The sequence below is a fragment of the Symphalangus syndactylus genome, chromosome 23 (assembly GCF_028878055.3).
Source record: "Symphalangus syndactylus isolate Jambi chromosome 23, NHGRI_mSymSyn1-v2.1_pri, whole genome shotgun sequence".
In the NCBI taxonomy this organism is placed as follows: domain Eukaryota; kingdom Metazoa; phylum Chordata; class Mammalia; order Primates; family Hylobatidae; genus Symphalangus; species Symphalangus syndactylus.
In genome coordinates, this window is record NC_072445.2 from 11,706,695 (window position 1) to 11,730,908 (window position 24,214).

Consider the following 24,214-nt stretch of genomic DNA (forward strand, 5'->3'; position numbering starts at 1 on the left):
CCCAGACCTGCAAGCTTAACCAACCTGTTAGAGGCAGGGGACAGGACTTTTTTTTTTATTTGAGACAGAGTCTCGCTCTGTTGCCAGGCTGGAGTCCAGTGGCACAATCTTGGCTCACTGCAACCTCCAATTCTCTGGTTCAAGCGATTATCCTGTCTCAGCCTCTCAAGTAGCTGGGATTACAGGCATACGCCATCATGCCCAACTAATTTTTGTATTTTTCGTAGAGATGGGATTTCACCATGTTGGCCAAGATGGTCTTGATCTCCTGACCTTGTGATCTGCCCACCTCGGCCTCCCAAAGTGCTGGGATTATAGGCATCAGCCACTGTGCCCAGCCTCTTTCTTTTTCTTTTTTTGTTTTGAGACAGAGTCTCACTCTGTCACCCAGGCTGAAGGGCAATGGTGCAATCATTGCTCACTGCAGCCTCAACCTCCTGGGCTCAATCGATCCTCCCAACTCAATCTCCTGAATAACTGGGACTATAGGCATGTACCACCACACCTAGCTAATTTTTGTATTTTTTTACAGACAGGGTTTCACCATATTGCCCAGACTGATCTTGAACTCCTGGGCTCAAGCGATCCTCCCGCCTTGGCGTCCTGAAATGCTGGGATGACAGGTGTGAGCCACTGCACCTGGCCAAGATGGCAGGACTTGATGCCTTCCCAGACGTCCTCAGAGCTGTGCCTCCCAGGGACCCGCATGAGAGTGTCTAGCTTTGCAATCTCCCATCATGGGATGGAGGAAGCAGCTGCTTCTTCAAATCCTAGTTTAGCTGTCAATTTGTAGTGTGACCCGCCTAAGTCCCTTCTCTCTCTGGGCCTGTTTCCTCATTTGTAAACTAAGGTAGCTTAGTAGTTCTTGGCCCTGTTTGCACAAGAGTATTACGTGGAGATTTTCTTTTTAATACTGATGCCTGGCAGAGTTCATTGATAGTGTCAAAAGTCAGAACAATGATTGTCTCCGGGGGGAATTATTGACTGGGAGGGGCATGAAGGAACTTTCTAGAGTCCTGGAAATGTTCTATCTCTTGAACTGGAAGTTGTTTACACACACACACATATGTAAAAAATCATTAACCTTTGCACTTAAGATTAGTACACTCTATTGATTAATCCTCAATTGAAAAAAATAATTAAAAAGCTTAAGAAAGAATCGATATTTGGCCCCACCCCTGATCAATTACATCAGAATCTCTGGAAGTAGGGCCCAGGCATCCGTTTTTTTAAAGGGTCCCCTAGAGATCTTAATGTATGGCTGTGAGTCACAGGCACTGACAGTACACATTCCAACATTCTCCAATGAATGTTCCAGCAGCCCATCATTCTGCCCCTTCCACAGCCCACTGGGATAGAAGTCACCACCATGGCCATGAGAGGAGGTGGGCATTGGTGGGGTCCAGGCTATGCCTGCCAGCCTCTTCCGGGGCCAATAACCTAAGAAATGGCCCTCAGCTCCAGGTTTTGGCAGGACCCTGGCTGGCTGATGAGGGACAGAAGAGAGGTCTGGGGTGTCACTGTTCATCACTCTACTGAGTCCCACTTAGGGAGTGGGAGGATGTATAGCTAATAGGTAGGTTCGTTCTAAGCCTTAAAATGGTGCCAGACAGGCTCCTGGGCCTGGGCCAACAGTTTCTGGGTACCTGACTCAGCCTGATGGATGACTCAGGAAAAGAGGCTTCTCGGGCTAAAGGAATACCCGTGGAGAGCAGGTAGGGACTGGCGGCTTCTCATGCAGCTAGCAGCAAGGACTCGGGGAGTGGGGCTTGGTCCTATATGTAATGTAGTAAGGAGGGAAATCTTAGAGCTGCGGCAGGACAAAAGCAGAGACATGAGGTACTGTGGGGAGGGCAGTGGACAATGGGGAAGAGATCTGTTTCCTCATCTCAGATCTGAGGCAACCCCGCTCCATGCCTGTGGGCAAATCACATGGGACCTCAGTTTTCTCATCTGTAGAAGGGATGTCAGTCAACCCATCCTGTCCGCCCTGCTCAACTCACAGGTATGTTGCAAGGTTCATATGGGATTACATGTGCGAAGGTGTAGATGGTAGAGGGTGATACACACCGCCCGGTACCTCTTAGGCTCCTCTACCGAGGTCAGCTTCTCCATCCCATCCCATCCCCACTTCCCCACCTCACCTCATCCCTGGGGCGCCCTCTGGCCTGGGCTGGGCTGTCAGGGCCCGGCGGGGAGAGGGGGGCCTCAACTCACACTGCACGTCCACGCGGATGGACTTGATGGCCGGCACCCCCACGCCATTCTCAGCCTTGCAGTAGTAGCGGCCGCCCTGCGTGCGTGCAATACGTTCGATGCGCAGCGTCTCGTTGAACACCGATGTCTCCTGGAACTTGTCCGAGGCGCTACCTGCCGTCTTGGTCCACCGTACCTGGGCCGCCGGGCGGGGCAGAGTCAGACTGTCAGACTCACATGGGGTGGGGGCCTCAGCGCTGAGTGCCCTGCAACGACACCCCTTTCTCCCATACTTTTTCACAAGCGCACATGGGGCACACGCAGGCCTAGGAAACGAACCCAGACAGACTCGTGGGAATGCACAGACGGGGTAGGATGCCACGGAGTCAAGAGCTGGGGAATCTGGGATCAGAGGGAAGAGGCTTTAAATGGGGCACGCAGTGCTGTGGTTAAGAGCATGGATTCGGCCGGGCGCGGTGGCTCATGCCACTAATCCCAGCACTTCAGGAGGCCAAGCGGGCGGATCGCCTGAGCTCAGGAGTTCGAGACCAGCCTGGCCAACATGGTGAAACCGCGACTCTACTAAAAATACAAAAATTAGCCGGGCGTGATGGTGCGCGCCTGTAGTCCCAGCTACTCAGGAAGCTGAGGCAGGAGAATCGCTTGAACCCGGGAGGCAGGGGTTGCAGTGAGCCGAGATCAGGTCACTGCACTCCAGCCTGGGCAACAGAGTAAGACTGTTTCAAAACAAAAACAAAACAAAACAAAAGACTGATTTCCATCTTGGTCAGTCATTCCAGGGAAAACCAGCTATCAGGTCCTGAGCAGCCCAATGGAGGGGCTCACTTGGGGAGGAATTGAAGCCTCAGGCCAACAGCCGTGTGAGTTAGCTTGGAAGTAGATCTTCCAGTCTCCGTCATCCTCCAATGACTGCACCCCTGGCTGACAGCTGGATTGCAGCCTTGTGAGAAACCCTGAGCCACAGCCAGCCAGCTAAGCTGCTCCCGGGGTTCCTGTCCCACGGGAACTGTGAGACAGTACATGTTGTTTGAAGCCCCTAAGTTTTGGAGTATTTGTTATGCAGTAATACATGACTAATACACCATGATACCCACTCTGCAAGATTATTATGAGGTTTACAAAGAAAGTATATAAATCCCCTATGTGTGGTGTCTGGTATACATTAGTCACTCAACAAATTTCTATTATTATTAATATAATCTTAGATTATAGAAAAATATCAAGGATTGCATGAGAAACCTGAGCCTACTACTCAAGGTGCCAGAGTTTTAAGAAAAACAGATCAGTTCTAGATAATTAAGTCTAAGGAGTGGGGTAGAGGTAGGGGCAGTGGGTAGGGACTTCAGTCTTTAAGTAGGGAGGCTTGCTTACTACAGACAGGGCAGGGAGCCTGATCCTGGTGAACAGGTCAGGCCAGAGGCCAGAAAAGCAAGGCTGGGGAGAAGGGGTGAGAGGGCAACCTTTCTCATGCAGGGAGGGACCACCCAGGACCACAGTGTTGCTGCTGTCATCCCCTGCCCGCATTTGACTCTACTCCCATGGAGCTAGAGGTTACAAAACATGGGAAAAGGTAGAGGCAGTTTCAGGCAAGACATACCAGATCAGAAAGTGCTTTGGAGAGATAATAGGGACATGAAAACATTTGATCCTTTTGTACTTGATGTTTTATGTTTACATAAAACATTTTGTCTAGATGGAGTTTGTTTACATACTGCTGAAGCCTTGGTATGCTTTATGCATCTGAGAGTTCCTACCTTTTTTCAATTCTGCAGAATTCTCAGTCTTTATCTCTCTCTTTCTCTCTCTCTCTTTTTTTTTTTATCACTAGAGATGAGGTCTTGCTCTGTCACCCAGGCTGGAATGCAGTGGTACTCTTGGGCTCAAGGATCGTCCAGCCACAGCCTCCCAAGTAGCTAGGACTACAGGTGTGTGCCACCACACCTGGCTAATTTTTTTTTTTTTTGGGGGGTAGAGCTAGGGTCTCACTATGTTGCCCAGGCTGGTCTTAAACTCCTGGCCTGAAGCAGTCCTCCCACCTTGGTCTCCCAAAGTGCTAGGATTACAGGTGTGAGCCACTGCACCTGGCCCTTCATCTCTTTAAATATTGCCTCCTCTCTTTTTCTATTCATTCCTTCTGGAATGCCTAAATTTATGTTGTAGCTTCTCATTCTATCCTCCATGTCTCTCAACTTCTTTTTCACATCTCCTGTCTCTTTGTCTTCCCTGGACTCCACTGGAAATGCATGGCTGATTTCCTCAGATTTATTATCCAATTCACTAATTTTTTCTTTAGCTATCTCTAGGGTACTGAGGCCAACATTTTTAAAGACCATATTATTTTTATTTCTAGGATTTCTGTTTGTACCTAACTGATCAGGTTTTATAATCTCCTGTCTTATGGATTCTATTCCTTCCATTATCTCTTCCAATATTTAAATTTTTTTAATTTTGAAGATCCTTTCAAATTGCTCTATTTTCTCTAGTTCCTCAGTTGTGAATTATTCACCTTGTTGGGTCTATGGACTGACTCTTCTGGCACTGTGTTTTTTAATATTTTAAAATTTTACTCCACAGGTTTGTACTCAGTGGGATTATCTTCCATAGAAGTCCTACTTGGACCTTTATGGTCCTGTTTCTCATTCACTACTTGGGTATAGGTGGTTGCCTATACCCAAGACCACGGGTTCATATGTCCAAAACATTTTTATGTTGGTTTCTCAGGTTAGGGTTTCCTCACTATTTGGATATTGCAAAATACAGACAGGTTTAGGGTTATGCTATCTCACAGGTGGCTGCATTTATATCCACACCCTGAAGGAGAGTCTGTTCCCTGCAGTGACTCTGGGCTGTGGGACAGAGATCTTCTGGTCCTCATTCATAGATGATGCCACTCTTGTTGAGTTTCCAGCTTTAGGTAGAGTTCAATTCCAGCTCCCAGCCATGGATGGACCTGTAGCCTCAATGCATACCGCTTATGTGTGTGTTAATACAACTGTCAGTACAGTGTGTATGCAGTGCCGGTCTCTTCATGGGCTAGGCTCCTCAACTTCTGCTACCTGCCATCACTGTAGATTCTGTCTGCATTTCTGGCACCCAGATATCCCTCCTTCTCACAGCTTGTTTGGAGTGAGGCACTCCATGTTCCCTCAGTCCCCCATCTTGACCACTAAGTGGGCCATGAGATGGTATTTCCCTTGTTTCTCTAGTAGTCTGGATGCTCCATGAGAACAGAAACTATAGGGGCATCTTTAGGACCCATAACTTTGTTTGGCATGTAGCAGGTGCTCAATAAATATTTCTTATAATGAAACAAGCAAAAAAACTAGAAGGCATTTTAGGAGAGGCAAGCAACTTTGGCTAAAGCAGGAATGAACAGATTGTACTTGGGGATGATGGGGAAGCAAGGCTGACTGGAGCACAGGGTGTGAGGAGGGTGGCAGTGGGAGATCAGACAAGAGAGGCAGGTGGAGGCCAGATTGTAGAAGGTCTTCCATTCCATCCCTAAGAGCTTGAATGAATCTGGTAAATGAAGGGGAGCCATTGAACATCTCTGAGCACGGGAGTGATATGATGTAGCACAACAGGGGTTATCATTCTGGTAGCAAAGTGCAGGAACAGATTGAAGGGGGCCAGGTGCAGTGGCTCATGCCCGTAATCCCCGCACTTTGAGAGGCTGAGGCAGGAGGATTACTTGAGCCCAGGAGGTCAAGACCAGCATGGGCAACATGGTGAAACCCCATCTCTGAAAAAAAAAAAAAAATTATCTGGGCATGGAGGCGCATGCCTGTAGTCCCAGGTACTTGGGAGGCTGAGGGGGAAGGATTGCTTGAGCCCAGAAGGTCAAGGCTGCAGTGAGCCTTATTGCACAACTACACTCCAGCCTGGGTGACACGGCAAGACCCTGTCTCAAAAAAAAAAAAAAAAAAACATAGATGGGAGGAGGGGTGAGGTGAGAGATTGGGAGGTCACTTTAGAGTCTACTGCAATGGTCCAAGTGACGGGACTGATAGGCTGACCCAAAGGGGTAATGAAGAAAACAGAGGGGAAGACCCATGCAAGAGACATAAAAAGAAAGGCGTGCTGGTACAGTGGTTCATATCTGTAATCTCAGCACTTAGGGAGGCTGAAGCAGGAGAAATGCTTGAAGCCAGGAATTCAGGACCAGCCTGGGTAACATAGGGACACCCTGTATCTACAAAAAAAATTAAAAATGATCCAAGCATGGTGGCACACACCCGTGGTCTAAGCTACTTGGTCAGATGATGTGGGAGGATCACTGGAGCACAGGAGGTCGAGGCTACAGTAAGCTGTGATCACGCCACTGCACTCAGCCTGGGCAACAAAGTGAGACCCCATCTCAAAAAAAAAAAAAAGAAAAAGAAAAGAAAAGAAAACAAGGAAGGCCTCAGAGTCTGGCTAGATGTGAGGAATGAGAAGATGCAAGGTCAAATATGAGCCCAAGGGTTTGCGCCTGGGTGGTAGAACGAATGAAACCACTGATGGAAATAGAAACCCAGGTACACATACACATAGCCACAACCACACATGAGCCATACAGGGACACCCAAGGGGACACACAGATGGCCAGTGCAGCCTTAGGGAGAAATGACCCAGCGGCCTCACTGGCTTTTAGGGAGGATCATCCATCCTTTAATGATCACACCTGACACAGACATCGACCTACTCTAGCAGCATTGTTTTCCCTTCTAAAACACGCCTTTGAGAAGGAGCAGCAGTGATCATAGTTTTTTGTCCATCTGCCTGTCGCAAGGCCAGACCTACTAAAGCCATCTATGTTCCCAAAATGATCCAGAAAAAAGAATTTTGTATTTCACTGTCCTTTCTAACATCCAATTGTCACCCTTTCTGTTGCTATTAAAGGTCACAGCAGCTCACCAGCAAATTCCTCCCATCCCTTCAGCCCACCTCCTCCCTACACCCTCCCCTCAGCTCTCAGTGATCACGGGCCAGTGCTTCCTGCCTGAGCCATACACTTCGTCTGTGACAAAATTCATCTGGCATTCCCAGATTCTTATTTTGTTTCTTTCTAATTGCTTTGGATCTTTGAACCTCAAGGGTGTGAAGCTTGCCTGCCAGATGCCTGACGTAGATAGAGATCACGTTTTGTATGCTGCTTGCCACTCCTGGAGTTCCCAACTCAAAGATGGACATGCCGGAAGGAAGCAGAGTAAGCTAAGAGGACACTGGTTCTGGATTCAATGTCTGCTTCCATCCTCACAAGAGCTGCGTGCGCTTGGGAGCTTATCCAACCTCGCTGAGTCGCAAATTCCTCAGCTGCAAAAGGGGGTCACTAATGCCTTCCTCACTGCACAGCTGTGAGGTTCCAAAGGGAAAACACTGGAGAAAGTGCCTGGCACCGTGCCTAGGACATGGTCTGCCCACAGACACATTAGAAGGTGCATCTAAGGATGTGTCTGTTCAACAGATCCATGGAATGGAGTGGAATTGAACAACCGGCAGTCCATTTCTCCCCTCAGCTGTCCATGTTTGCAGGTGAATGAGCCCATAGCCTCCAGCCCTTCCCCACAGAGTTAATTTTCCAGCTATTTCCCCAGCCCCCGTCTCCTGTCCTCTGCCTCCATGCTGCGGTGCATAGTGAGTCCTCATCTCCTGCTGCCTCTTCGTAAGTGCTGAGCCCAGGCAAGGTGAGGGTAAGAGGGGCCTGAGCAAGGCTAGGCTGGGGGCTTACCTGGGGTCGAGGGTGCCCTGTTACAAGGCACTGCAGCATGAGGGTGTCCCCCTCCCGGATGGTGTAGACACGCTCGCTGATGTTGTCCTCTTTCACCACACACGCCTGGCCCGCATGCACGATCTGCGCCTGGGCTGGAGCTGGCAGGAGAGGATGGAGAAGGTTTAGAGAAGAGGCGCCAAGGCCAGAAGAAGTCTGGGGCTCCCTCCTGAGTGTGTCTGGGAGAGGTCAGCCCAGATCTCCCCAGGCCATTCCTCAGAGGCCTGACCCCACTGAGCCCAGGAAAGAATCCTCCCAGGACCTCTAGGCCAGAACCAGGACAGCCAGGAACTCAGGAAAGTGACAGTTCCCCAACCCCTTGCAAGAGAGCTGTGCTTTTCAGTGGGCTGATTGTGTGAAGGGGCTTTGTCATCTGTACAGACTGGTCGTCACTCAGTTAGCATCACCATTTTAGCAGTCTTGGCGGTGGATGCCGTCGGCACCCCTCCCACTCCCCAAGGTGACAGGTGCATCCATCCCCAGCTGCTGACAGCTCAGGGTGCTCACCTTCCCCAGGGAATTGCCTTTAGCTAAGAGAGCTGCCTTGGCCAGAAATGCCTAGGAGATTACCCCCTCTCCCCCACAATACACACACACACACACACACAGAGGTGGCGTGACTATGGCACTGTCACACTCCAGAGCTCCCCTGGAAACAGGCTGAGGCTGAGCTTCCTGAGCCACATCTTTGCTTGGCTGCCTCACTCATTCCCTCAGTTTCTCTTGAGAGCATTTTCCCAGCAAATCACTTGCCTAAACCATAACTCCCCAGCCCCAACCATCTCAGCCTTTGCTTTTAGAGAGCCTAACCTAAGACATATAGGCATACACACACACACACACACACACACACACACACACACACCTGGCTGCACATTGCCCTCCCCGAAGGCCTTGTTTTTTCATTGCTCTCTGAACCTGTGTCCAGCTTCTTCTCCAAAGGACAGAAATGCTCACAGAAGTTGGGGCCTGGGAGCTGGCAAAAGGCTGTGGCTCCTCCCTGACCTCTCTCACAGTGCCCAGGGCTGGGCTGTGGCCCAGGCTAGGGGACCAAAGCTAGGATATGGCTGGATGGGCCCAGTGGGAAATGACTGAACTTGCCAAGGTCACAACCCCTGCCTCATTGTCTAGCCCCGTTGTCCTAAAGGCAAACCAGGTCCCAGCCCCCCAGTGCTTAAACTCTAGGAAGAAGAAAAGACCCTAACTCCACAGGTTCTGCTCATAGCTGAGACGGGAGAGAGTGAAGGTAGAAGACCTGATACTGGGCATGAGGAACACAAGGAGGTACAAATGACGCCCTTGCTCTAAAGAGGGGCACAGGGGTGTTAAAATAGAAATCATAAGAGTGATGGAACCGACTCTGTGGCTAAGAGATATCAAATTACAAACAGGACCTAAGGCCATGCGAGGCCCTGGGTAAGTCACACCCCCTGCACTTAAAGAATAAGCTATGTTCTAGCTGCCACAAGGCTGTTTTCTCTAGCAGCTAAACAAGCCCTGGCCTGGAGATAAGCAATATTGAAACAATTGCAGACCATCTACTGCCAGACACCGACTAACTGGCCTCCTGTTCCACCAGCCATAACTACACCTTTGATCAGACAAGAGACTGATTTCAGTAGCTTTCTCCCGATAAAAGACCAGCAACCATCGACTGGTTCTGGCCAGTTGACAGAGGCTGCCCACTAAGTGCCTTTGTGTCTTCTGTGTCACCTTTTGACACATAGGCCAGATTGTGGTGCATTTAAACGTTGTCTGCACCCCAAAGTGAACATGAGACGCATGTAACATGCACGTTTGCTTACTATGCATGTGTGCATTCCCCCTTTGTGGATATTCGTAGCTCCTCCCATAACCTGTTGAAAACGTATACCTGGCCCACCTGTTCAGCAGAAATTCCTGTCTCACCTTTCCTCCTTCAAAGTGACTGCTTTCAGTCTCTGCCAGAGGCTACGCTTCCCAGCCTGTTAGGATGGCCACCCCATAGGACGCAATCCTCTATAAGAAATAAAGCTCTCGGCTGGGCGCAGTGGCTCACGCCTGTAATCCCAGCACTTTGGGAGGCCGAGGCGGGTGGATCATGAGGTCAGGAGTTCGAGACCAGCCCGATCAACATGCTGAAACCCCGTCTCTACTAAAAATACAAAAAAAAAAAAAATAATTAGCCGGGCATGGTGGTGCGTACATGTAATCCCAGCTACTCAGGAACCTGAGGCAGGAGAATTGCTTGAACCTGGGAGGTGGAAGTTACAGTGAGCAGAGATCAAGCCACTGCACTCCAGCCTGGGCCACAGAGGGACATTCTGTCTCAAAAAAAATAAATAAAAAATAAAAATAAATAAATAAATAAATAAAGCTGTTTTCTCTAAATTTATAAGTCTCATGATTCTTAACAGAAGTAAGAAGATAAATAAGAAGATAAAGCCTGTACAGAAAATGTACAACTTCCTCCAGGAAACGTCCCATTACTGACAGGCGCATTCCTTCTTTATGTGTCTAGAGTATGCATCCCTCCACCAGTGCAACGTTAAAGCAGCAGGCCTGTGTTTCTGTCAAATTCAGGATTCTCGTCTTTCTGCCTACCAGACCTTGAGCTTTATCTTGGGATCCCCGGCACAAGGCCTTGAACATAGCAGGTGCTCAGTGAACGTTGAACGAATGGATTTATAAAGATGTCCCATGGTGAAGTTGCCGGGGGACATAAGAGAGATGTAGAAGGCCCTGGGATGTCACAGGCATCACCATCTTCTGGAGGAAGAGCCACAGAAGGTTCCATGGAAAAGGTAGCTTTTGAAGCAGGCCTCAGGGAACAGGGAGGTTCTATGCTAGTTGACAGGGCAGAGTCCCAAATTATATTACACAGGGTAAACCTCTAGTGATCTTTGGACATTAGTTTTCTCATCCCTAAGATGAAGAGAACACTACCAACCCTAAGAACTCACAATGGTAGATGTGATGATAACACAAGATAAATGAAAAATGCTTAGTTGAGTCATAATGTGTTTTACAGATGCTGCAAGTAGGGCCTCCCCCAACACTGATGGGACAGACATGAACTAATCACAGAGGTAGGGTCCACAGAGGTAGCCCAGCAGCAGGTCGATAAACTTGGTCAGCAACTGGGAGTGTCACAGGCTATGTTTAATCATGAGGGTCTCTGCAAACAGTAGCGGGTTTGGTAAACAGTGGTAGCTGCCACCAACCCAGAGTCTGAGTGTCCAGGTGACCATCCTGCCTGCCTGGCTGCCACAGAGGAATGAACCTGGCTGGCTGTCAGGAGACAAGCAATGTACGCCTTGGGCAAGCCAATTCACCACCTTGGGCCTCAGTTTCCCTACCCATAGGAAGGGTAGATTAGATGACTTCTGAGGTCTTTTTCAACTCACACTTTCTATGAATTTTGTAATCCGCACATAGTCCCTATATAAGATGCACTCTAGAATCTGGGAACTGGGCCCAAAACTGTCACCTCATGCAATAAAAATGCATGAACATCTTTCACCATACGTGAAAGAGATAACCATCTGTGGCCAAAGTCCTCAGGAAATCTCATCAAGAAACAACCCACCAAAAGATGATGTGCATGCTGGTTGCTGATAAGACCAAGAGGCCTGGGGTGCCTCTCAACAAGGAAGACATTGATTTAACAGGCTCCAATGGAAGATAAGCTGTAATCTTGGACACTGTGGCTTGCCTGTAGCAAGGCAGTATTGTAATGAAAGAAGCTTTGGTAACAGATAAGGAATACTGAAAAAAAGCTGGAGAGCTAGACTTTCTTAGAGCACAGCTAGCACAGGCCAGGGAAGATGGAGCCTGATCAGCAGACATAGGGCCTCTGGTCACCTGACAGGTGTATTTCCCCACTGGAGATGGGGCCATGAGTGGATATCAGAGATGACACTGTTAAGATTATCCAGCTCCTGGCCAGGTGTGGTGACTCACTTACAATCCCAGCACTTTGGAAGGCTGAGGTGGGAGGATCACTTGAGCCCAGGACTTCTAGACCAGCCTGGGCAACACAGTGAGGCTCTGTCTCTACAAAAACTGCAAAAATTAGCCGGGCATGGGGGTGTGTGCCTGCAGTCCCAGCTATTCAGGAAGCTGAGGCAGAAGGATCATTTGAGCCCAAGAATTCAAGGCTGCAGTGAGCTATGATCATGCCACTGCATTCCAGCCCAGGCAACAGAGTGAGATTCTGTCTAAAAAAAAAAAAAAAAAAAAAAAAGGTGATCCAGCTCCCTTTGATGACCTTAAGTATTAAGACACCCAATTCTAAAGGAACCACTGTGGAAGAAATTTGGGCAGTACCTACTAAAGGTAAACAGGTGTATACCCCATGATGTAGCAATTCCACTCCTGGGTATGTACCCAGTAGAAATGAGTACTTATGGCAACCAAACAATAAGTACAAAGATATTCACAGCGGCTTTATTCGCAATCGCTAAAAACAAGAACAAGCTATATGTCATCCATCAAGAATTCTATGAGTAAATAAGTTCTGGTATCTTCACACAAAGGAATATTCCCCGTAAGTGAAAAAGGTGAACTATAGATAGACATGACACTGTTGAATCTCACAGGCGCAATTTGAGTGAAAGAACCCAGACACAAACATACAGTGAATTGTAATGCTAAAGACAGGGAAAAAAAGAATAGTGTGTGATTTCATTTATTCAAAACTTAAAACTGGAAAAACCAATCTTAGGGTAACAGAGGCCTAACACTGATTGCCCTTGGGTGGGGTGGGAGATTATTTGCTCTTTCTCTTTCTTTCTTTCTTTCTTTTCTTTCTTTCTTTTTTGAGACAGAGTCTAGCTCTGTCGCCCAGGCTGGAGTGCAGTGGCACAATCTCAGCTCACTGCAACCTCTGCCTCCCGGGTTCAAGCAATTCTCCTGCCTCAGCCTCCCGAGTAGCTGGGATTACAGGTGTCCGCCACCACGCCCAGGTAATTTTAATATTTTTAGTAGAGACGGGTTTTCACTGTGTTGGCCAGGCTGGTCTCGAACTCCTGACCTCGTGATCCACCCTCCTCGGCCTCTCAAAGTGCTGGGATTACAGACGTGAGCCACTGCACCCAGCCAAGAGAACTTTCTTGGGGGAGAAGAGATCCCATCTGGTGAGATGGAAATGTTGGACATTTTGATCTGAGTGGTGGTTGCACAGTGTCTGGATACACAAATAAAAACATATCAAGGTATCTGCTTTGGACTTCACCATATTATACCTTCTAAATTATACCTCAGTTTTTAGAAAACGGCATCCACCATCCTAGGATATTAACCATTGAGATTATCCAGGATAATCCATTTACTATTATAGTTACCCAACTCCCTTTATTCTCACTCTTACTTGATGAGCCACTTCCCATTGCTGATTTGGTTCCAGGTACAGTTTTCCTTCTGAAATGAGTCCTCACCAGTAGTACATCACCTAGTCCCCCTTGGCCTTGGCCTTTCAATTTGCTCATCACCCCCCACTGAGTTTCTTTAACATGAGTCACCCTCCCATTGGCTCAGGTCACCCTTGGAATGGCCAGAACCATGTTTCTGACCCTGAACCCCAAAGGGTCCCTGCCCCGCTGAACCTCAGCCTCCATCCAGCTCCACACACCCTAGGAAGGCACTGCCTGCAGCAGCATCTCCTGATTCGGAAGGCAACCGGGCAGGGCTGTTTCAAGATACACCATGACATGATCCTTTCATTCAGTCTGTCGAACAATAAATGCTTCTGGGCCAGGCACTGTGCTGGGCACTGGGGATACTGTCATGAAAAGCAAACAAGGGATGGCTCTCAAAGAGCATTGCTGGGGAGATGGATAGCAAAAAAGGAAACAGAAATGGACAGGGTGGTTTCAGAGTGTGTTAAATGCTATGATGACTTGAAAACAGGGAGATGTGATAAGGAACCATGGGGAGAGGAAGGTCTGCTTGAGAGAGATGGAAAGAGCACAGCTGTGGAGTCCCACAATCCGGGGCCCATTCCTGGCTCTGCCACCCACTAGCTGAGTGATGCTGTGTGATGCTGGACAAATTACTTAACCTCTCTGAGACTCAGCCTCTTCCTTTATAAAATAAGAACAATGATGCCTTCTCCCAGGGCTGGTAGTGAGGGGCTAATGCAATATATGTAAAACACCTGGCCAAATAGTATGTGCTGTCTCCATAAATGACAGCTCCCAAGATGATGAAATAGGAGCCGGAGATAGAGAAAGGGGACCACCTGCTGTGCACCCCTACACATGCAACCCCGGGGTGGAAATGCTCAAGGCAGACATTAAACGGGTAGGGATGTTTCATGAATATGTTCCAAATTCACGCTGAGGGCTGTGCAGGGCTTCAGAGGGGAGGGAAAGTGGGAAGGGCTGGAGCCCTTCCCTGAGCATCCCCCTTCTCATGGTACTAGTGCACTTGGCCGTGTGGCTTTCAGCAAGTGACTTAAGCCTTAGTTTTCTCATTTGCAAAACGGGGTTGTTGTGAGGAATAAATAAGGAAACTCATGTAAAGTGTTTAAAACAGTGCCTGGTATGCAGTATGCAATCTAAAAATGTCAGCCAGCATTATTATTCTCTAAATGATCCGCACTCCTCTCAAGAATTCACGTCCCCTGCAGCCTGCAAGCCGTTTGCATGAAAGGACCCTGCCTTCTGTGTCACAGATGATGAGGGTTGGTACCTTCCTGGGGTCCACTGTATATTTCCAAGCTCCTTGCCTCAGTTCTGCGAAGCAGAAAGGGAAAGTCATATTTAGCCCCATTGGCAGAGAAGGAGACCAATGCCTGGAAGAGGAAACGTCTTGTCCAAGTCACTCGCTGAGACGGCAGCACAGCCGAGACTCAAACCCAGGCCTTCCACCTGCTAACCTGGGACTCTGTTCACTGTCCCCAGGAATTTCAGAGGCATGGCTGGATTTGATCATCTTTGCTTGACACTATATTAGCGGATAGAAAACTGAACGGGATTTCAGAACCAAGTGTGCTTCCTTGCCTCTGGTCTATGAGACTTTCCTATTTTACTCTCCTGATTTCTATCAACAAAACCCCATGGAAAAGGAAAACAGCCTCTGCCAACCTGTGTGCCACGGAGTGTTCACCGATAGTCCATCACAGACGATTTTCACTGTCAAGTAAGGACGCTGCATGTTCTTCTTCTTGCTCTCTCTGAGAAAGACTTAGCACACAAAGTATATTATTAAAGGCTCTGAAAAGTCCTGCAGTAAACACATCCGTGTAACTTGGTTTAACTCAGTGCTTCCTCAGTGTATTTGGCCATAAGCCGTCTTCTTCGCAGAGCACCTCAACATCCTGAGAGACAGCAATGTTTGGTAAAACTAGTGGAGAAAATCTTAATACAAAACTGACAGCTGAGGGGTTAACATGCCCCTCCCCAGCCCCTTAGTTGAGAACAGCCAAGTGGCCTGAGACATGTCACCCCTGGGGCAGCATCCTAATGAGCACAGCCAAGGCAGAAGGCTGCTGGCCTATCAGCTTACTGTTTTCCTCCCCAAAAATCATACACCCAAAATGTATAGGCATGGGTGGGGGCTTCCAGCATCCAGTAGGCCCAGTGAGGAAGCCACAAACTCTCAGGGAGTCAGACTAAGACAAACTCCAACCTGCCAACTAAGGATCCAAAGAGAATTCTCACTGGAATGGGGGAATTTCATCAAAGACCCCCATCCCCCATAAGAGAATCCATGCCCAGCAGCTATAGCCACAGGTAGGGGTGCTATCAAATGCACATGGATACAACACTAGGGTGAGGGCCAAACAAGACAGACAGCAAGACAAACGGAAAACCTTGATTAAAAGCACCTTCAGGCCTGTAATCTCAGCACTTTGGGAGGCCAAGGTAGGAGGATCGCTTGAGCTCAGGAGTTCGAGACCAGCCTGGGCAACATGGTGAAACCCCATCTCTACCAAAAATATAAAAACTTAGCCAGCATGGTGGTGCACACCCGTGTTTCCAGTTACTCGGGAGGCTGAGGTGGGAGAATGCTTGAGCTCAGGAGGTGGAGATTGCAGTGAGCTGAGATCATATCACTGCACTCCAGCCTGGGTGACAGAGTGAGACTCCATCTAAAAAAAAAAGAAGAAAAAAAAGTTCCTTCAGGCCGGGCACAGTGCCTCATGCTTGTAATCCCAACATTTTGGGAAGCTGAGGTAGGAGGATTGCCTGAGGCTAGGGGTTCAAGACCAGCCTGGGCATCATAGCAAGACCCTATCTCTAAAAAAGAAATTTTTTTAATGAGCTGGGCATGGTGCCACATGCCTGTAATCCTAGCTAAGAGGGAGGATTGCTTGAGCCCAGGAGATTGAGGCTGCAGTGAGCCATGATTGCACCACTGCACTCCAGCCTGGGCGGCAGAGCAAGACCCCTATCAAAAAAACAAAAACTCAGCCAATAATCAATGAAGAGGACTGTTGCCCTCTTCCTGCTTCTGGCTCCTTCAGGGAAAGAGTCTGCAGGCTGGGAAACGACCAAAGAACAGGGTGAGGAAGGGGCAAGGAGACAAAAGGAGAAGGAGGGGCTGCAAAATTCCCTGCCCAGAGTTGGTTCTATCTGCCCACAGATGACAGAGCAGGTGCCACCACCCCAGCCACCTCCCAGAAGCATCACTGAGTGTTCTGGATGGAGTGGTACAGAATTGGGATCTGCGTTCTGGTCCCGGCTTCCATCAGACAGTCATTCAACAAGCCCTTATCAGTATGAGGTGCTGAACTTGATTCTGAGGTAGCAGGGAGCTATTGCACTCAGGCTCTGCGCTAGGGAAGTGAATAGCTAGAAAAGCTGAATAAGAACGATGACTATAAAGGCCTACTGAGAGGCAGAGAGGGAGCAGGGAGGGATTGCTGTGAACTAGAGACCAGTGCTGTCTCAGGTCTCCCCCCACCCCCATCCCCATCCTATAACATTAACTGCAATAGCCGCCCTTTATCAACATTTACTCTGCCAGCAATATATGGAGTGCTTTATATCCTTTATCGTAGTTATTGCTCCTAACAAGCCTATTATGGTTCGGAGTTTTCAGATGAGGAAGCTGAGGTTCAGCGAGGTTATATAAGTTACCCGAGGACACCGCATTGGTCTGGAGTCTGTCTGACTCTCCGTCTTTCATGCTAACCGCCATGCATTTCCACTTCCCAAGTGCCCAGCCCAGTGCAGAGCTCACAGCTCAGGACGGAGTCTCCACGTTCCTGGTGGGACCGATGCTGTGCAGCATTCTCAGAAGCCGTCCCTCCGTCGCCGTGACACCTCTCGCCCTCCCAGATCCTGGTACGCACGTGTTTATTGATCCTTTTATGCATGTAATGCAAATGGACACTTAATAATTTAGTGGAGTTAATAATGCTGAAATATTAACAGGCTTTTCTCTTTTAATTAGCTGCTCAGAGAATGGCGGTCAGGGGCCTGGGAGGAGGCTTTCCTGGGCAGGCGCCTGGCCTGCTCCACCTGGGCCTCCTTCTGCCAGGGATGATGTTCCGAGCCTCTCTGCAGACTGTGAGCCATCGAGCCTGGGCCTCTTGGGAAAATTAACCCTGCCCTTCTGTGCTCACTGCATCGGGGGTTGCTCTGCCCTTACCACAGCCCCGCTCTCTGCAGAGCTGGCTGGAGCCTGTCCTCTGTTCACCACCAGCCGGTGGGGGGGACCAGGTGACTTCTCAGAGGTGCTCTGAGGCTGGGGGAGGCTCCAGTTCTGTGCTAGGAAAGCCGACTTGAAACAGCCCAAACCCACTCACACCATCTCCTCCAGCCTTGCCCGAACGCAGAGCATCTTGAGGGAAAGCAGCAACAGACTTTTGGCCCATCCAGTTCTGGTCATTCTCTCTCCGGTCATTAGACTCATGTTCGAGGCCATTCCCTTCCCATCCTCCCTCTCGCTCCCTGTCCTCCCAGTCCCTCAAAGGGCATACACAATCACCTTTTAATTTGCCATTGATTCATTAATTGGCTCTGTAACATTTTCTGAGCACCTATTATGTGAAATCTCCTGCCCTCAGTGCTGGGACAGAGCCAAATGAGGCACAGCCCTTCTGGGCAAAGAACCTCTGCCCTCTCCCTGCTGCAAACCATATTAAAGCCTGTTCCCCGACACAAAGCCTTTCTTGCTCATCAAAATCAAACCCATATTCAGCCAACCTTCCCTTTGGCTGCAAAAATCTCTCCCTAACCAGAGTGCATGTGTCTCTGACCTCCGGGTACAAGGGCGCTGTCTCTGAATACAGCGACCAGCCACAGCTGAAAGGATCAGTGTGCAGGCCGCCACCCCACCACCACAATTGAATGCAAAAAGAAGCTCTGCTTTCATAGTCAGATGCAAGCCTGCTACAGTTTGCAGGGCCTTGTTCCATTTGCAGAGCCTGCCACTGTGGCGCCTGGAGCTTCTGAGAGGCTGGCGCCCTTACAACTCTCCTCTGCTGCAAGTGGCGGCTGGTCCATTATGTCCCATTCCCTGGGGATGTTCAGCACCACTGCGCCCACATCCTGCTCTCATTGGAAGGCACACAGGTATTGAAAGTGGCAAATGATGCTCACAGAATCTTCACTGTCTATCAATGGAAGTCTAATCTGCACACCCACTTATAGAACTAGAGGGTGTCTGGACAGGCCACCAGGAAAGCCCTTTAATGAGGACTTTTAAGTCTCCTGATGAAAACTATAAAGGGACTTTCTCCTGGTGGGTCCCAGGATGCCAGGATTAAAACTGTTAATGATGGCTGGGCGCGGTGGCTCACGCCTGTAATCCTAGTACTTTGGGAGGCTGAGGCAGGCTGATCATTAGAGGTCAGGAGTTTGAAACCAGCTTGGCCAACATGGTGAAACCTTGTCTCTACTAAAAATACAAAAAATTAGCTGAGTGTGGTGGCAGGCGCCTGTAATCCCAGCTACTTGGGAGGCTGAGGCAGGAGAATCACTTGAACCCCAGAGGCGGAGGTTGCAGTGGGCCGAGATCGCGCCATTGCACTCCAGCCTGGGCGAGAGAGAGAGACTACATCTCAAAAAAGCAAAAACAGCAACAACAAAAAGCTGTTAATGATGAGGGGACACAGGTCATCTCCAATCAGTAAAGGCAGGACAAGTTGGGTGCTGCTTGATCAGAGGCTTTAAATGCAAATCTGAGGGGGCTGCTCAACGGCATAGGATGAGGGTTAGGGAGGAGTGCTCTACCTTTTACTCAGTGACCAAGTGACCTTGGGAAAGTTGTTTAACCTCCTTTAGCCTCAATTTCTTCATCTGCAAAATGGGGATAATACTACGTCTCAGGCTTCAGTGGAGATAACTTTTGGGTTGTTGTGAGGATTCGATGAGACAATGCACATCGGGTACATCACACAGTGACTTGTACTCAGCAGGTACTTAATAAATTTCAGTTCCATTTCCATTTAATAATATAGCCCAGGATGCTTTGCGGACCTATTCCAAAGTCTTGCAAGATAAAAATGTGAAACCGAATGGGGTCTACTCTGGAGGGTTACCAAGAGTTTGTAATCCTGAGAGATCAGAACATGAAGGTGGGTTGAAAGTAGTAATCACTGGGAGGAAAAGCTCTCCCCGTGAGAATATGTAAGATGATGGTGGAAAAGAGAGGCCTCCACCCATCAGGGCAGAGAATGACTCCTAGGATCCCAAGGTCTGAGCCTTCCTGGCCCAGGGATGTGGGACCCATGGACACAGGGTTACTCATGGTTACTCATGTAAAATTTCCTTGCCTGGATCCTAGAAAGGAAAGTTCTAGCCCCACCAAGCTCTGCTGGTCTTGGAGACCCCATCACTGTGGTTCACTTGGCGCTGGCCCCTGGCAGCAGCCCAGGGTCTAGATCTGACAGGCCTGCACCTATCAAAGCACACCTATTGAACCAAGCCCACGGAAACAGTAATTTCTGGGTGACTTGAGGCAAATCATTTACCCATCTAGTCTAGAGCCTCAGCTTCCTAACTAGAAAATGGACATAACACGGCTCCCTATTGTGAGTGTGAGACCCACTGAGAAGGGAATGCCCTGCGCACAGTGCATGCTACCTAGTAGATACGCTAGAAGTACAGCTAGAAGGGGCTGCATAAAACCAGACTCATGAGTGTGTCTGCTCTGAGAAGGTCCTCCTATTCCAGGGTGGATCCTGATAGCCCCCGGTCTCTAGGAGTCTGTGGCACAGTCGCTAGGGATAGGGCACCGCCAGGGTAGGACTGGAGACACACTGCCAGATCCAGGCCTCCAACCCAGAAGGCAGAGCCTGGGCCAGGAAGTGGGGATGGCAGTGGCTTTGCTAAAGCAAGGAGCCCCCAAAGCACCACCTGATCAAAAAGCCCAGTGAGGCAAGGGGATGGAACATGGCGCTCTCCAAGGCCCACAGAGCTAAACCCCAACCCTCAAGTAGGCTCAGCTTGGGGTTCTGACACAGGCCCGAATATAGGGGCCAAAGGGAGAAAATGAGGCTAAGGCACTGGATTTGGGCTGCAGTGGGCATCTGGGAACCCTGAGCCCTCACATAAGAATGGATAGAGGTAGGTGGCAGGGGAGTCCTTTCCACACAGTGCAGTAGAAAAGCAACCAAACCTGGCCCGGCATGATGGTTCATGCTTGTAATCCCAGCACTTTGGGAGGCCGAGGCTGGTAGATTACTGGAGGTCAGGAGTTCAAGACCAGCCTGGCCAACATGGTGAAACCCCAACTCTACTAAAAATACAAAATTAGCTGGGTGTGGTGGCTTGCACCTGTAATCCCAGCTACTCGGGAGGCTGAAGCAGGAGAATTGCTTGAAGCCGGGAGGCAGAGTTTGCAGTGAGCCGAGATGGTGCCATTGTACTCCAGCCTGGGCAAAAAGAGCGAAACTCCGTCTCAACAGAAAAAAAAAAAAAAAAAGGAAAAGCAACCAAACCTGCAAGAACTAGTTAGAGGCTCCACTCCAGCACTTAACTTGCCTAAGCCCCCATTTCCCCATATAAAACAGAGGCCAATAACATTAGGCTCACAGTGTCTCATTAAGTGAGATGACATTTAAGAAAGTATCATGTAAACTGTAAAGTTCTGTGTAGATCAGGCCTTATTATTATTAGGTGCTGAACGACTCAAGTATGGCTTCAGGAGGTGCAAATTGGAAGTTAAAAAGCAGGTCATAATGCACCTATTAAACCAGTGAAAATAAATTAAAATGATAAAATCCATTGTGGCCGGGCTGTGCACAAGCCAGCAGTGCAAAATGAGAACCATAAAACTGTTCCTATCCTATGACCTGTTAGGCAGTCTCACTTTGGGGAATAGGCCCCAAGGAAATAATTTAAAAGGAAAAAGTAATTCACGTAAGGATATTCATGGCAGAGCTATTTAAAAGAAAGGGAAATTGGCTCCTACCCAAATGCTCGGCAGCAGAGAAATGGTGACCCGAACTCCAGCACATCGATGCAGGGGGTGCCCTGCGGCCATTAAAGTGGCAGGTCTGAGGGCTCAGTCAATGGCAGGAGACGTGTGCAGGAGATAAAGTCAGCCAAGAAGGCAGAACGGACCACTGTTTACTGCTACGTAAAAATATATTGACAGGTATGGGCAGGGAGTTTAGAATGAATGGTTCATGTCTGATGGTCATTGGGCTTCTTTGTTTTCTACGAAGTTGTTTAAGTGGAAAATAATAACAATAACAACAATGAAAGCAAATCAATGTTGCAGCTTGAGAGCTGGTGGGGCCTTGGCCCATGGTAGCACAGAAAGGGAGGGAAGGAAGGATAGCATTTCTGGGGGTCTCCCATAGCCTGGCAGACTCTGACCAACGCCCCCGCCCCAACCTCGGGTCACTGTGGGTCCCTGGGTAGAGCTCCAGCTCCTGGAAAGCACCCCACCCAGCTGCAGGGGGAGATAGGGGTGCTGCACCCCAACTTGTAGCAACCCCTAAAGCCATCTCTGCATATGGAGTTACCTGGTTCCTCCAGGCCAGGCCTTGGCTTCAACCCAGGAGACCACAGGAAAATTAGCTCTGAGGTTAAAGAACCAGGGAGCAGAAAGGTAAGGAGGACCTCATTAGCTTTATGGCCCCTCCATCCACTGACCTCCAGCAGCCAACTTTCACTGCCCCCTGGTACCCCCAAGGGTTGGGAGCCACTCCTCACCCCCTACACCTGTATTAGTGGGAACAACGTTGTCTCCCGTTAACCAAGTGTCAGCCAGAAATCTGGGAGTCATCCACGACTTCTCTCCTCCTCCCACACCCCACACCCAATTCACCAGTAAGCTCTGTCGGCTTGACCTTCACAACCAGTCAGGAATCTGCCCCCTGTGATGCCACCCTAGTCTTAGCCCCCACTACCGAGGCCTGCCTGGCTTATGAGAGCAGCCTCCTGATAGGTCTTCCCTGCTTCCTCCCTCGCCTGCTGCAGTCTGTTCTCCACCAGCAGGCAGAGGATCTCATCTCTCCTCTGCTGTCCCTGCCATGACTCCCATCCCACTTGGGGTCAAAGCCAATGCGTTTTCAACAGCCTGTCATGCCCTCTGCCATCGGCTCCCAGCCCCACATCCCATTCTACTGCCCTCCCCACTCCAGCCACATTGCCCTCTGTCAGTCTTCCAGCAGGCCTGGCCCTTTCCCACCTCAGGGCCTTTGCACTTACAGCCCCACCCCCTCCCCACTGCTTGGATTGCTCTTTCCCAGCTCTCCAGAGCCTGCTCCATCCCTTCCTTCAGCTCTCTTCTGAGAGGTCTTCCCTGACCACCCTGTTTAAGACAGCCCGCCCGCCCCCACCTCCATCACGCTCAATCCCTTTCCCTGCTATGCGTGTTCGTAGCACTCATCAAATCAACACCCTGCATATTAAATAGTCACTTGTTTATTCTCTTTCTGTATCCTTTTCAAAAGGCGAGCACCCCTGGGAGCAAAAGCACATTATTAAATCCTTTAAAGGGATGAACAATCTTTTTTTTCAAGCATCAATTCAGGAAACATAAAGTTTAGGAACATATTTTCTTTAGCATCAGGTATATTTATAAATTGGGAAATGCAATACCTGCCTTCCTGCTTAAGTAGTCTCTTATTTTTTCTCCATCACTGAAGGGTTTCTTCTCCTTTTTTGGCTAAAATTTTAGAAACCACATAAGTGGCAGGCTCCACAGGATCTGATTATAATGCTGAGCCTCTGAACAACTTTTAAATGACTTGAAATCGAGTAGGTGGGGAGAGAAAAAAGAAGGACTCGGGGATGGAGAAGGATGACTGGACCACAGTTCAATTACAGCCAGGGACAGAAAAGCCCCTATCAGGAGAGAGCTGGGGGCTGTGGATGCGGGAGGAGGGAGGCTGCCCCTTGGGAGGAAAATGGGGTCTGGAACGGACAGTGGGTGGGTGGCAGTAAAGGGCTGGTGCAAAACACCTGTCTCCAAGCCCTGCACAGTAGCTAAAAGGGAAGATTCTTGCTATAAACTTCCCTAAAGGGAAAATGGGAGGAGGACTAGAATTCTTCTACCCTTCCTCCTGGGCCAGGGTCTCAGTCCTGTTCCCTCTCTGTCCCGATATTGTGTCACGTGCCTGTACACAGAGCCTCCCATGCCACCTCCCTGGTGGCAGCCTCTGTGCCTCAGCCAGTGACAGCGGCAGCTTCCTGAGCCAGGCCTCGGCGATGGAATCACTCACTTAGCAAACCCTCCTCTGAACAGTGGTGGTCATTGACTCCCACGTGCCAGGCACATGGCTTCCCACACATTCCTTATTTCCCCTTTACCACAGCCCTCTGAGGAAGGTACCAGTATTAGCCCTGTCTTGTGCATGGGGTAACTGAGGCACAGTGCAACACCTGCCCGCGATCACATGGCCAGTGAGCAGCGGAGCAGACCTCCACCCCAGGTCTGCTTCAGAAGCCTCTGCTCCTATCCTTCAGGCCACACTGCCTCCCTACGCTCCCACCTGAGCGAGAGATGGTTATTCATCGACTTCATTATATTTAGTTACTTGATTCTGAAATTAGATCTCGATGGTATCATGGAGCCTGGCAAGTCATGTGCGACAGCTGACCTCAGAGCTGCTAGTTACTGACACCTCAGTGTGAAGAACTTCTCTGGTTACTCCCCACCCGGGGGGGCGCCGACACACCAGGGAAGGCAAAGGTGGGGATGGAAGGTGAGCTGTGTGGGATCACTTGCCTGACCCTTCCCAGAATCCTCCTCTCCAGCTGCCATGGCACCACCTCTGTGGAGGCCTGTGCCCTGACGGGGAGGGCAAGGTGGGCCAAAAGAAGCAATCAAGGAGAAAGGAAGCCAGCCTGCTCAGAGGCA

At 49.4% G+C, this 24,214-nt stretch overlaps 1 protein-coding gene across 3 annotated transcripts in view; it reads right to left on the reverse strand.

The window, feature by feature from the left end:
- The window catches only part of MDGA1 (MAM domain containing glycosylphosphatidylinositol anchor 1), a 64,823-nt gene that overhangs the window by 23,253 nt on the left and 17,356 nt on the right, over positions 1 to 24,214 (reverse strand). For all 3 annotated transcript variants that reach the window (XM_055263578.2, XM_055263580.2, XM_055263579.2), the window contains exons 2-3: positions 7,928 to 8,067; positions 2,218 to 2,392 (exon numbers count right to left, since the gene is read on the reverse strand). In XM_055263578.2, coding sequence (XP_055119553.2) covers positions 2,218 to 2,392; positions 7,928 to 8,067 — 315 coding nt within the window. The remainder of the gene's footprint in view (positions 1 to 2,217; positions 2,393 to 7,927; positions 8,068 to 24,214) is intronic.